Source organism: Salvelinus alpinus, chromosome 2 (genome assembly GCF_045679555.1).
Source record: "Salvelinus alpinus chromosome 2, SLU_Salpinus.1, whole genome shotgun sequence".
Classification (NCBI taxonomy): domain Eukaryota; kingdom Metazoa; phylum Chordata; class Actinopteri; order Salmoniformes; family Salmonidae; genus Salvelinus; species Salvelinus alpinus.
The window spans coordinates 111,360,436-111,375,346 of record NC_092087.1 but is presented as its reverse complement, the minus strand read 5'-3'; the positions used below and the strand labels follow the sequence as shown (position 1 = coordinate 111,375,346).

The 14,911-nt window shown below is 41.3% G+C and overlaps 3 protein-coding genes across 6 annotated transcripts in view; 1 reads left to right on the top strand and 2 right to left on the bottom strand.

Annotated features, from left to right (window-relative positions):
* LOC139548391 (zinc finger protein ZFP2-like) overlaps positions 1-14,911 on the bottom strand; it is a 315,038-nt gene that overhangs the window by 8,307 nt on the left and 291,820 nt on the right. Inside the window, exon 1 of one of the 2 annotated variants that reach the window (XM_071358065.1) lies at positions 623-1,226. The exons of the other annotated variant lie outside the window; for it this stretch is intronic. Coding sequence (XP_071214166.1) covers positions 623-1,001 — 379 coding nt within the window. The 5' untranslated portion in view covers positions 1,002-1,226. Of the gene's footprint in view, positions 1-622; positions 1,227-14,911 lie in introns of those variants that run through there. 2 annotated transcript variants of the gene reach the window in all.
* Positions 1-14,911, top strand: part of LOC139548897 (zinc finger protein 180-like) — a 324,124-nt gene that overhangs the window by 56,130 nt on the left and 253,083 nt on the right. The gene's annotated exons all lie outside the window — the stretch shown is intronic.
* LOC139548509 (zinc finger protein 180-like) overlaps positions 6,502-14,911 on the bottom strand; it is a 284,664-nt gene continuing 276,254 nt past the window's right edge. The window contains exon 2 of the mRNA XM_071358204.1: positions 6,502-8,834. Coding sequence (XP_071214305.1) covers positions 7,783-8,834 — 1,052 coding nt within the window. The 3' untranslated portion in view covers positions 6,502-7,782. The remainder of the gene's footprint in view (positions 8,835-14,911) is intronic.

Below are 14,911 nucleotides of genomic sequence, written 5' to 3'. Positions count from 1 at the left end.
TACATAGTCCTCTGTAAATAGCCCACCCACTCTACCTACCTCATCCCCAAACTGTTTTATTTACTTTTCTGCTCTTTTGCACACCAGTATCTCTACTTGCACATCATCATCTGCTCATTTATCCCTCCAGTGTTAATCTGCTAAATTGTAATTCTTCGCTACTATGGCCTATGTATTGCCTACCTCCTCATGCCTTTTGCACACACTATATATAGACTTTCTTTTTTTCTACTGTCATTGACTTGCTTATTGTGTTATTGGCTTGCTTATTGTATGCTATTCCATGTGTAACTCTGTGTTGTTGTCTGTGTCACACTGCTTTGCTTTATCTTGGCCAGGTCGCAGTTGTAAATGAGAACTTGTTCTCAACTGGCCTACCTGGTTAAACTATCATTATGACATCATAGCCTACCTGGATAAACTATCATTATGACATCATGGGCAACTGGTTAAACTATCATTATGACATCATGGTCACCTGGTTAATCTATCATTATGACATCATGGCCAACTGGTTAAACTATCATTATGACATCATGGCCACCTGGTTAAATAAAGGTTAAATAAAAAAACATCAGTTCAACTGCAGAGTTTGTGCCTCTGTTTTTAAGACAGTACTTACTAGTGTTAATCAGGGAACGGTTTCTCAAAAACATCTTATTGCTAAGTTCATCGTTAGAACCATTGGATGCCTTAAGATGCGTTTGGGAAACCGGGCCTAGATATCCAGTTTCCTCCTCCTCCTTTTTCGATGTGACAGTCATCTCCCCCTCCTCCTCTTTCACCCCAAAAGCTGCATCCTCCTCTTCTTTTACTGTAAAATCCTCTTCCTCTTCTTTCACTGAAACGTCTTTCTCTTCTTCTTTCACTGTAACAGCCTCATCCTCTACTTCTTGTTTTACTGTGATATCCTCCTCTTCCTCCTCCTCTTTCACCAGAGCTTCTTTCTCCGTCCAGCAGACCTTCTCTTCATTAACAAGAGAGTAGCTTAGTGACCTCATGGTTGGAGATGTTAGCTAGTTAGGCTAATGCTAACTTAACCAGCCCGCTAGATGAATAAAAACAATACCGTAAATATGAAAATTATGAAATTAATAACTAACTAGACGACAGAAGTGGGCGTAAAATACAGTGGCTAATATACACTAAAGCGTCTAAAGAGCTTTATTGGTTCGTCTATTTTGTCTAGCAAGCTACCGATGTGGTTGACGAACTGTTGCTGCTGTTGAAAGAGGCGTTCCGTCCACTAGATTATACGTCACGGTAGCGGCATTGCCTTAAAGCCCCAGACCGCAATCTGCTGACTGGAGTGGGTAACGCAGTTGAGTAAAATGTAAATTAAATTTTCAGACAAAAGGTAGGTAGGAATCAGGAACATAGCTAGTCCTAAAATATTAATTAGCCCCCCCCCCCCTAAATAAGTCAATATCAGTCAATATATTTTTTCTGTGATTTCTTATTTTCGTCAACCGTTCCATCGCATCATAAACGTCTTACCGGGCCGGCACTAGGACCTGGGGAGGCTGCTGCACTACTGACTGTTAGACTTTATTCAGCAAAGATGGCGGACAGAAGTACTAGGATGGAAGCAACTGTAAGGAATTATAACGTCATAAAAAATCATGCAAAAACATGTACAGTTGACAGGAATGTTTGTTCATGTAGAGACAAACGATTATGCATTTTTTTAACATAAAATTAATTTACGAAAATCGCGATATAGCCAGCTAGCTGACTAGCTAACATTAGCCAGCTAGCTGACTAGAGCTAGCTGACTAGCTAACATTAGCCAGTTAGCTGACTAGCTTTATGGGTGTTGTGACATGAGTATGAAATTGTAATTCTGGTTGTTTTAGGGACTCATGAAACAACCAGCAAACCAGGCTTTCGTTTTGTGTAACAGTGGATGTAAAGAATCTAGCTAGCTGAAGAATTTACAGCAAATTTAATGTAGAATTTTGTAAGCTTTCCTTGCTGATATTTGCCATGCAGATAGATGAAATCACGTAGCTAGCTATGTTCTTGCTTATTGTGCAGTGGATGATTAAAATCCCTCTATGCCCATGGATGTGTAGCTAGCTATCTAGCCGATCTGTGTATGGACCCAACCGTTTGGTATACATATTAGTTAAGAACCTAGCTATGAACCTCAGCTATCATAGCCAGTTGTATCAACTTCAAAACAGCCTGAATGACTTTAATGAAGCCTATGGATTGAGTAGAATATAATATCATGTTGTACCAAGGATGCAAGTCGTATATATATGTAGTTATTACCATGCATGAGATCCTCACATTGTAGCCTGTACATTTAATATATTCACTGATCATGTACTCTACCTTGGCAAATAAAGGTGCAGTTTAGGTATGAATGTCTTTGAGATTATTTTTCAGTCATATCCAATACCAGGGTAATCAAATTCCAGTCTTTGAATGACTGTGTCTGCATGGATGTATTACAATTCTACACTTCAACAGTGTTTACCAATCTTGGTCCTGGGACATCAATGGTTACACATTGTAACTAATAGACTAGAAACAGGATTTAACTAGTTAATTCATATATACAGAAATATCATGTTAAAAAACATTACACTACACTTCCTATGCATCATGTAAATACTCTTAACACCGGTTCATCTCAACATCTAATGCCCTTCATCTGCATTGATCTGATAAACACAGGATAGGTGGAGTATTTCATCACATTACACTTCATTTCACCCAGTAGAGAATGTGAAACGCTTTATTGAAAAGCTCATCCAAGTGTTATAAATACAAGTTCAATCTGTACTTCAATGCACATCTGTTGTGCATTATAAAAACAGAGGAAGAAAGAGGAGGTGGAGAGAGAGGTGTAAAAGACAGAAAGGGAAAGAGGTAAGCACATAGGAGCAGGGAAGGCAGCACATGATTAATGAATCACAGTGCTACCTAAATATTCTCTCAGTTCATCACAATTACATAGCAGTGTCTCTAGTCGGCCCAAAGGTTATCTTTAAAGCAGCTGAGATGGCGATGATGGGACTAGGGGTTGGCATCCTCTCACATCAAAACATATCTGCAGACGAGAGACAGATGGAGAGAGAGAGCATGTTTAAGCCTTGTGTTTTTATTTTTTATTCTAACATTGTTAGTCATCAATCAGGAGGTGAAATGCAAAACTGACCTGGGATCATTAACTCTGGGACTACTGCATCTCTGTCTGTATTTCAATGTAAAGCATCTCTTTAATAATACTTCCTGTTGACCTGACCAAGTGACCTCTCACCTCTGATCATGCTGTGCCCTCTATGTAGCCAGTTCAGATGCTGTAGGGGTTCACCGACACAGCTGATATAACCTAGAGGATTTAGGGAGAAGGGGAGAGAGGGATGAAGTGAAGGAGAGAGACTGTTATTGAGAAAATAAGGTAGTTAAAGCCACAGTGTTCAACAGGAATCTGTGTGTGGCCTCACCTGGTGTCCACACCACACTAAGTGGCTGCAGAGTACTTTATGCTGAAAAACATGAAATGACCCACAAGGACAAACAATATAGTGTAGTTATAGAAATAATGAAGTGTCTTACTATTCTCCATGGTTGGCCCTCTTGCCTATTCTTTGAAGGTGGAAGGAGCCACAGTAATACACCTGAGCCTGCTTACTGAACAACACAATCCATCAATCAGATTGATACATGAGTGTGTAGGTGTGGGTTATAGAGTGTCTAATTGCTCTACATTTCTGCAATATGGGTGATTTAAAACAGCCTGTTTTGTTTTTGCACAGACATCACACCCTTACCTAAACAGCACCCTCACCTGAGAAGTAGAAATCAAAGGGAGAGTAACTGTGATTTGAATAACTGCAGTTGACATAGCTAAGTAAATGGAAGAATACTCTTATTGCAATGTGAATGGCTCTAAAATGAGCATAGTGTAGTCTAAGGTGTTGCCAGGGAACAGTACCCTCTTAAAAGAGCCTTTGGTTGAGCATAGTGTAGTCTATGGTGTTGCCAGGGAACAGCACCCTCTTAAAAGAGCCTTTGGTTGTGCATAGTGTAGTCTATGGTGTTGCCAGGGAACAGCACCCTCTTTGAAGAAGTAGGAGGTGAAGATCTCCTGCACACGGATTGCCTCTCTTGCTGCGTTGTTGGACCCCATCCTTGAAACATCCTGCAGAGCAGCAGACTCCTCCTCTGGGACACGGCGGCGAGCTGCAGATCCCCTCCTGGTCCTCGTGTCCATCCTCATGAAGTTACGCAGGACACAGGTAGCCTTCACACATCTGCATTCCTCCAGGAGGCAGTCCCAGATGACCCTGGTCACCCAACCTTGCAGTCCCCTACACGGTAACTGTAGGCAATCGTTTTGAAGGAATCTCCAGCTACAAGGTATCTGTAGGAATATGGAAGACAATGTAATTATTAGACTGTTACATCACCAGGTCATTGTGGATTACTAAAGTATAATATCCCTGATAACAAATCATGATAACATTGGATTGATAGATGCATGGGCACACATATGTACATGTGTACATGTGACAATAACAGGATCATATCAAGGATGGCATCACAAATGAATACATAAATACCACTTGAAGCTTGATGACGAGTTGATCATTTGAATCAGCTGTGCAGTGCTGAGGCAAAAACAACAATGTGCCTCTTTGAGTCCCCAGGACTGAGAACCACTGCTCTTCATTGGGACCTCTTCATATGTAGACTGGCTTTCATAGAGCTCTTTATCTGAGGACAGAAAACCTCACAAGAAACACACTTCATTGTAGTCAAAATACACCACACTGAATATTATGTTAGTATTATCTCCGTCCTCACTTCTAGGGACAGGAACAACACAAAAGTACCTGCCCTATCCAGAATAGCCTCCTCTCTCACTGACAGTTGGGGCTGCTATCCTTTCACCCTCCTCCATGGCTGTTAGCTAGCTACCTACAAATGCATTTGGAGTTTGTTTTTTACAGTGATAAATACATCAAGATAGCTAATATGAAGTTAGGTAGCTGATGATATTTAATTCACTTAGCTATCTATCTATCTATACAGTATTTGCTAGCCAACTAGTTAGCTCATTTAGCAGCTTATTTGAGTTAGCCTGCACTGTAGCTAGTTAGCTAATAATACATCGTTGTTTTTACATTTTCCAAATCTATTTCCTTACTTGAATAGGTTCTCCCAGCCATGTGGACAACTGGAAACAGGGCAGCAAAGTTTGTCCCCAGAGCGTTTCGAGAGTGATCGGATGACAGAAGTCACATTTAGGTGCCAGGTGTAACTGAGGCCGTAGACACTCCATATCCATTACTTTGAGTGTTTTATATAATATGACTAAATTAGATTCTTTCTGTGTTGCAGGGGCAGTCAAGAAATGGAACGGCAAGGCCACAGAACATGACATAAGCAGAGCTGTGGGAGACCACCTCAAGCCCCTGGTAGAGCCGGGGGTCGTGTTTACCACTCCACCATCAGAGCTGTGGGAGACCACCTCAAGCCCCTGGTAGAGCCGGGGGTGGTGTTTACCACTCCACCAGCAGAGCTGTGGGAGACCACCTCAAGCCCCTGGTAGAGCCGGGGGTGGTGTTTACCACTCCACCATCAGAGCTGTGGGAGACCACCTCAAGCCCCCGGTAGAGCCGGGGGCGGTGTTTACCACTCCACCACGCCTTCAGCAGGCTGGAAAAGTGGGATTGATACTGTTTTTCATACTAAGATGGACCAAGAGTCTGTTGATTGGTCAGTCATTGGGTTCATTTGTTCAAATCAAATCAAGCTTTATTTATACAGCACATTTCAGACATGGATGCAACACAATGGCTTCACAGGAAAATATACAGAAATATTTAGGACACAACAAACATAAGACTAACAACTGAAAGACTAATGAACATTCTAAAGAAATGCCATTGATTAAAATATTAATTGGATGCAACATCCAACCCAAAATATCAGCTTGTTTTTTTAGGAGGGGCTCTGAAAGACACTATGGGGGTGTCCTCTGAAAATTGACAAGTAACAACAACTGGGACCTAAAAGACACCCACCATGAGACCCACTAAATCTGCCCAAGAAGAAGCAAACAAAAGAAAAAAATCCACACCAAACTTAAAGACAGGAAGCAAACCAAAAAGGTGGAGCAACTAAAGGTGTTGACTCTCCACATCTATCAAGACAACTGGAGCACTGGGCCAGACACTCTTAAATAGAACCTGCACCAGCTCAGGTGAAACACCTTCCCACTAACGAGATGGACAAGCCAGCACAGGTGTAACACATACTGACACCAATCAGTGGGTCCTACGTGCTAACGAGCTATATGTGCTAAAGTCCAACCTAAAAACATAAATGGAAAAACCAAAAGCTTAAGAGAATGCTCACCACCAACAGAAAACAACTTCCATGTCACATTAGAATCAACTACAATGCTTCACCATCACCAATATAAACATGGTGTCTGTCTAACAACAACTAAAAACAATATTTATTTTTCCCACAGAGAAACCTAAAACTCACTAACTTCTAGAACTCTCGTCCCCTTGAAACGAGCCCAAACAAAACTCATCTCCAATACGGAAAAACAGTCAAAATAAATTGTGATCCATGGCAACGCACTGGCTAAACGCAAAACATTTTGACTGCCCCCCTTGAGACAATCAGCAACCAGGTTGTCCTTACAACAGACTTGTCTGATTTCAAGAGGAAACTCCTGCAATATCCGTAGTAACTTTCCACCTCACTGCAGAGCTTCTCTCTCTTTTCAGGGTTCACTAGATAGGCATGTTGTTGGATCGGGGCCCAGTCCCCAATGTCATGCTCTAGTACATTTGGTTTGGCACATCTGAGAATGAACCCTGCTATTCTAAAAGCACAATGTCAATATAATTGTCAGTTGGTTGCATAAATAATTACCATTACCAAATGCTACATGAAATGTAAATATGAAATATTTGGTTGCATAGTTGGAGGTGGGATAGCCCAATGTCAAAACACATTTTTAACATCTTCAAATCAATAACCAATATGCAGAAACAGTTTGGGATGAATTGAAAACCTAACATGTGGTATATACACAAACATCGGCCACAATAATACTTTTTTAAAAACAAGCACCTTATAAACTGCACAAGCACCAGAAACACTGTTGTTTTGACAAGTAGCAATAAATCACGGATATCGATTAGGGGGGAAATCAGGTTGTAGGTGATGTTGAAACTAACAACTAAAAAAAACACATGGAAATGGGAGATATCTTTCACCTCACTGGTTAGAGGACAACCTGCTGAAAACAGTCAGCTACATTTTGGAGTGATGCATTTAAATGTAGGGGTCGCTAAACAAAGGAACACAACCCTTATTTGTCATCACTCATCGATATCATGTCAAAATTAATTGTGTGACAGAAGGGAGATGAGGTTGCACGTCCTGTTAAAACTAACAGCTCAAAAACCACACAGAATCTGGGAGTAATGTGTACATCCCTGATTAGAGGACAATTTGTAGAAAATAGATCGCTACATTTTGAAGTGTTGCATTTTGATTCAAGTGGGTCATCAACATGGTAAGTGTAACACAGCTCTTTTTGTGTTAGTCACTTTTTGTTAAATCTCATAAATAGTACTCTTCCAATTCAGAGCCTGGATTTCCCCCCTGAGGCTAATATCCATATCATGTTGAAATCAATAGAACAGGGGACAAACATTTAGGCTTCTACATTGTGACATCATTAAAATACTCCTACTACAATGTTAAAACATTCCACATTGTGACATTAATTCATTGATATCATGAAACAACTCCATGTATTTTCTGATGTTTAATCAGAGATCTTTTATCAGTGTACCTCTTCCCACATTGATCACAGCTATGAGGTTTCTCTCCTGTATGTGTTCTCTGGTGTACAGTCAGAGAGCCAGATGTAGTAAAACTCTTCCCACATTGACCACAGGTATAAGGTTTATCTCCTGTGTGTGTTCTCTGGTGTGATGTCAGATGGTCAGATCGACCAAAACTCTTTCCACATTGACCACAGCTATAAGATTTCTCTCCTGTGTGTATTCTCTGGTGTGATGTCAGCTGGCCAGATCGACCAAAACTCTTTCCACATTGATCACAGCTATAAGATTTCTCTCCTGTGTGTATTCTCTGGTGTAGAGTCAGTTGGGCAGATGTAGTAAAACTCTTCCCACATTGATCACAGCTATACGGTTTCTCTCCTGTGTGTGTTCTCTGGTGTGATATCAGGTTGCTTAGCTGAGTAAAACTCATACCACATTGAGTACAGCTAAACGGTTTCTCCCCTGTGTGTGTTCTCTGGTGTAGAGTCAGTTGGGCAGATGTAGTAAAACTCTTCCCACATTTACCACAGCTATAAGATTTCTCTCCTGTGTGTATTCTCTGGTGTGATGTCAGCTGGCCAGATCGACCAAAACTCTTTCCACATTGATCACAGCTATAAGATTTCTCTCCTGTGTGTGTTCTCTGGTGTATCTTCAGATGGCCAGATGTAACAAAACTCTTCCCACATTGATCACAGCTATACGGTTTCTCTCCTGTGTGTGTTCTCTGGTGTGATATCAGGCTGGTTGAATGAGTAAAACTCTTCCCACATTGACAGCTATAAGGTTTCTCTACTGTGTGGATTTTCTGATGAATTTTAATGCCTGCTAAGGAGGTGAATCTCTTCCCACAGTCAGAGCAGCAGTGAGGTTTCTTCCCTGTGGATCTCTGCAGGTGTTTATTGAGGTGTTCTGATGTGGAGAAACTCTTCTCTGCCTTGTCAGCATCATGAGGTTGTTGAGGCTCCCCAGAGGACCCACGGTAGTCCCGTCTCTCTCCTGTGTGAACAACAAAGTCAGACAGATGGTTAAAGGCCCACAACAGGGGAAATCCACTGTAAAAAAGTGATGCCAACAGCGTAGCCATGATGTTGTACAACAATTGATGTCTGTAATGAATGTAATGATTATTTGAAATTTGTCTTAAAATGAGCAAGAACAGTCATATATTGTCTTGTTTTCACATTAGTACACATCGATGATTGTAGACAAGAAATAAGTTATTCATGTAGTTGAAACTCTAAGCACTGTGCCAGACGACTTTGGTCTGATTCTTTCGGAATCTCTGACGATACGAAAGAGAGGTTGAACAGACTAGTAATAGGGGTTCCACAATGGCGGCGGATAATTTTAGAAAGAGATGGTCCAGATTGTCTAGCCCAGCTGATTTGTACAGGTCCAGGTTTTGCAACTCTTTCAGAACATCAGCTATCTGGATTTGGGTGAAGGAGAAGCTAGGGAGGCTTGGGGAAGTATCTGCTGGGGGTGGGGAGCTGTTGAACTGAACTGCCTCTTACTCTGTCCCAGATGCTAATATATGCACATTATTATTAGTATTGGATATAAAACACTCTGAAGTTTCTAAAACTGTTTGAATGATGTCTGTGAGTATAACAGAACTCATATGGCAGGCAAAAACCTGAGAAAAAATCCAAACAGGAAGTGAGAATTCTGAGACTGGTCAATGTTCAACTCATCGGTGATTCAATTCCCTGTAAGATATGGATCTGTTTGCACTTCCTACGCCTTCCACTAGATGTCAACAGTCTGTAGAACGTGGAACGAAGCTTATGCTGTGTTGTGGGACCGGATGGGAGGGGAATGAGTCAGTGGTCTGGCAGATTGCCAGTTCCTGGTCAAGCGCTTTCCTCATGATATCGCCTTGCGTTCCATAACTTCTACAGACATGAAGGAATGCTCCGGTTGGAACGTTATTGGATAGTTATGATAACAACATCCTGAAGATTGATTCTCTACTTAGTTTGACCAGTTTATTCTACCTGTTATATATCTTTTTGAAGTTTTTGTCCGAGTTCACCTGCATCTGCGCGAGCATTTGGACATGTGCACTAAACATACTAGCAAAAGTAGCTACTTAGACATAAGTCATGGACATTATCGAACAAAACAACGATTTATTGTGGCACTAACTAACTCAGATTATTGCATGGTGTGCTTTTTACGTAAAGTTTTTTTTAAATCTGACACAGCGGTTGCATTAAGAACAAGTGTATCTTTAATTCTATGTAAAATATGTGTCTTTCATCAAAGTTTATGATGAGTATATCTGTTATTTGACGTGGCTCTCTGCAATTTCTCCGGATATATTGGAGGCATTTCTGAACATGGCGCCAATCTAAACCGAGATTTGTGGATATAAATATGCACATTATCGAACAAAATGTATTGTGTAACATGATGTCCTATGAGTGTCATCTGATGAAGATCATCAAAGGTTAGTGATTAATTTGATCTCTATTTCTGCTTTTTGTGACTACTATCTTTTGCTGGGAAAATGGCTGTCTTTTCCTGTGGCTATGTACTGAGCTAACATAATTGTTTGGTGTGCTTTCGCCGTAAATCCTTTTTGAAATCAGACATGTTGGCTGGATTCACAACATGTGTAGCTTTAATTTGGTGTCTTTCATGTGTGATTTCATGAAAGATTGATTTTTATAGTAGTATATTTGAATTTGGCGCGCTACATTTTTTCTGGCTTTTGGCCAAGTGGGACGCTACCGTCCCACATATCCCAGAGAAGTTAAGTTGGTGAGGAAATTACTGTAAAAGAACGACCAGGCATCTTCGACTGACGGGAAGAGGTCAATATCCTTCCAAGATACCCGGGCCAGGTCGATTAGAAAGGCCTGCATGCAGAAGTGTTTTAGGGAGCATTTGACAGTGATGAGGGGTGGTCGTTTGACCGCGGACCCATAACGGATGCAGGCAATTAGGCAGTGATTGCTGAGATCCTGATTGAAAACAGTAGAGGTGTATTTGAAGGGCAAGTTGGTCAGGATAATATCTATGAGGGTGCCCATGTTTACGGATTTAGGGTTGTACCTGGTGGGTTCCTCAATAATTTGTGTGAGATTGAGGGCATCTAGCTTGGATTGTAGGATGGCCGGGGTGTTAAGCATTTCCCAGTTTAGGTCACCTAACAGAACAAACTCTGAAGATAGATGAGGGCAATCAATTCGCATATGGTGTCCAGGGCACAGCTGGGAGTCTGTAACAGGCGGAAACAGTGAGAGACTTATTTCTGGACAGATTCATTTTTTAAATTAGAAACTTGAACTGTTTGGGCGTAGACCTGGAAAGTATGACAGAACTATACAGGCCATCTCTGCAGTAGATTGCAACTCCTCCTCCTTTGGCAGTTCTATCTTGACGGAAAATGTTGTAGTTGGGGATGGACATTTCAGAATTTTTGGTGGCCTTCTAGAGCCAGGACTCAGACACGGCAAGGACATCAAGAGGAGTAGGATGAGGGTACGGCTAAAAGCTATCAGAATTAGTTGTCTAGTGCGATGGGTACAGAGAAGATAAGGAGCAGATTTCTGGGCGTGGTAGGATAGACTCAAGGCATAATGTACAGACAGGTATATGGTAGGGTGCGGGTACAGTGGAGGTAAACCTAGGCATTGAGTGACGATAGGAGAGGTTGCATCTCTGGAGGCTCTAGTTATGCTAGGTGAGGTCACCGCATGTGTGGGAGTCAGGACAAACGAGCTCTCTGAGGCATGTTGAGCGGGACTAGGGGCTCTGCAGTAAAATAAAACAATGATAACTACCCTAAACAACAGTATACAAGGCATATTGACATTAGAGAGACATAAAGCGAGGCATAAAGCAATCACAGGTGTTGATTGGGAGAGCTAGCTAAGACAACAACGGGTACGACAACAACAGTTAATCAGCTAAGACAACAACAGGTAAAATGGCAATGAATGGGCAGAGAGGGTCAGTTAAATACACACAGGGCCTGAGTTCGAGGCTGGGGCCGACAGATAAACAAAATAAACAAAATGGAGACCCGTGATTAATGAACAATCTAGCAGGCATCAGCTATGTAGCCAAGTGATCATAGGGTCCAGTGAACAGGAATATATGAACCAGGAAAGCCGTTAGGTAGTCATTACTATGCTAGCAGGGAGATGCGCCTGGCTCGAGGCTAACTGGTGCTAGCTTCGGGACAAGGGCGTTAGCCACTATAGCCAATCCGGTGCAAAGGTTCCTGCTTACAGCAGGAATCCGGTGATGTAGTGGCTTCTAGTCGTCTTAGTGAAGAGTCTGGGAGGCATCAGCTGTGTAGCCGAGTGATAATAGGGTCCACTGAGCAGGCCGGGAGATGGGCCTGGCTCAAGGCTAGCGTCGAGGCTGGGCCACTCGGTAGCAGCTAGCCAGCTGCGATTATCCGGTGTAATGGTCCAGAGCTTACGGCAGTAATACGGTGATGTAGTGGAGAAAAACAGTCCGATATGCTCAGGGTTGATATCGCGCTGTGCAGACTGGCAGGTATTATCCAGGCTAAAAGAGGCTGGTGTCTGAGCTAAAAAGGTAAAGGCCGCTAGCAGTGGCTAACAATGACTAAATAGCTAGTAGCTAATTAGCTGGTTAGCTTCTGATAGCTAGCTTCTGCTGGAGTTTCCAGCTAAAAGGTCTAAAAAATTGCAGTTCCGTATCACATTGGGTGAGGTGTGTTGCACAAAAATATGAAAAAAACATAACATTTACAACAAACAGTTAATCAGCTAAGACAACAGCAGGTAAAATGGCAGTGGCAATTCTAGAATGTACTATATAGCCTAGTAACCTGGTTAAACTAAAATGTTGACATCATGGATGAATTCTAGAATACACTATATATCCTAGAAACCTGGTTAAATTATCATTATGACATCATGGATGAATTCTAGAATATACTATATATCCTAGAAACCTGGTTAAATTATCATTCTGACATCATGGATGAATTCTAGAATATACTATAGAGCCTAGAAACCTGGTTAAACTATCATTATGACATCATGGATGGCCAGTCCTTGTATTCATAGTATAGTGAATTCAGGGGGTAGCCCTGAGCTGAACTCAAACCTGGGTCCAGCGACTGTCAAGCCAACACCTTATAACTGTTATGCCAAGATGTCTGAACTTCTTGACGAGGTCGCTAGTTGTTGGGTTACGGTTTCTACAATATCTTTCCCTATGATTTTGAGAGTGGTTACACTTCTCCTTCCCCCATCCCTCAGCTGTTTACCAAACCAAGTCTCTGGGCAGCAATTTTGTTGCTGTTTAAAAAACCCACACAACCCAGCAATCTGCAGTTCAAACAATAACAAATCTGTCATTCCACCACTGTTTTGGTAATAAAATGATTATGGGGTTGGAGAAATGTAACTAGAGACAGACAGACCTATGGATGCAAAGGACTGACCATCCATGATATCAACATTATAGTTTTAACCATGTTTTAACCATGTTGAGGCGATACAGTGTTGATTTACATTGTTTCTAAACATTGGAGTAAAAAAAGCTTATTTGGGGTTCTGATGGGGAACAACAGTTGAACTAAGCTCATGAGCCATGTGTTATATTCTTCAAGAATCAATGGCTATAAATAAATAATTTAAAAGTCACAATATGGATGTAGCAATTGCAGATTTCCGCTTTAACACCAAACATCAGTTCAACAACTGCAGAGTTTGTGCCTCTGTTTTTAAGACAGTACTTACTAGTGTTAATCAGGGAACGGTTTCTCAAAACCATCTTATGGCTAAATTCATCGTTAGAACCATTGGATGCCTTAAGATGCGTTTGGGAAACCGGGCCCAGATATCCAGGTCCCTCCTCTTCCTCCTCCTCCTTTTTCGATGTAACAGTCATCTCTTCCTCCTCCTCTTTCACTCCATAAACTGCATCCTCCTCTCCTTTTACTGTAACATCCTCTTCCTCTTTCACTCTGAACGCTTCTTCCTCTTCTTTCACAGTAACGGCATCACCCTCTACTTCTTGTTTTACTGTGATACCCGCTTCTTCTATAGCAGGTGAGTAGCTTAGTGACCGCATGGCCGGGGATGTTAGCTAGGCTAATGCTAACTTAACCAGCCCGCTAGCTGACTAACAACAACACTGTAAATATGAAATTAAATCGGATAACTAACTAGACGATAGAAGTGGGTTTAAAACACAGTGGCTAATATACACTAATGCGTCTAAAGAGCTATATTGGTTCGGCTATTTTGTCTAGCAAGCTACGGAGGTGGCTGAATTACTGATGCTGCTGTTGAAAGAAGCGTTCCGTCCACTAGATTATACGTCACACCAGCAGCATAACCTTAAATTCCCAGACCGCCATCTGTTGACTGGAGTGGGTAACGCAGTTGAGTAAAATGTATATTTTATCTTCAGACAACAAGTTAAAGTGTATTTACATTACACTCGGTGTAATACACTCAGTGATAAAGGTATTTGATTCTGGGTAATCCACAGCAGATATTTGGAGAATTTGAAAATTGAGTGGTCCTGGGATAGAAGTTGACATTACATCATAAAATCCACGTTTTAAATCATACATTAGCAATTTATGTTTTAGGAACTACTGTTGTTGGTTTGGTGTCAAGTAAGCCTCTCTTTATATGTTATTTGCCGAATCTCAGTTTTCCATGTGGGTTTTATGCTAAAGTTCCCTCTTTCATGTTGGTATCTAACTGGAAAATGCATCTTCTTTAGGAGTGATATTTTTACCCTGTCGACTACTGATCGTTCATCCACACTGTGTGTCTCATCAATGCAGGTCATTTATGACAAATGTATAAAGTATATGTTTTATAAACTCATGAACACCAGCCAGTTTATCAGCCCGGTTTTGATAGTTTAGGTGTATTATACTTCCTCGCCATCAGAGGGGGACATTGAGTAAATCTTCATGTTAATTTGATATATTTTGATAGTCCTTTTTGTCAACTTTTCGATGGGGATGTTATGTTTTGATACGAGGCCTTGAAAGCATTAAACTTCAAAGCAGTGTGTTGATGCCTGTATCACTTTATCAGCAGCACGTCATTCGTCTTCAG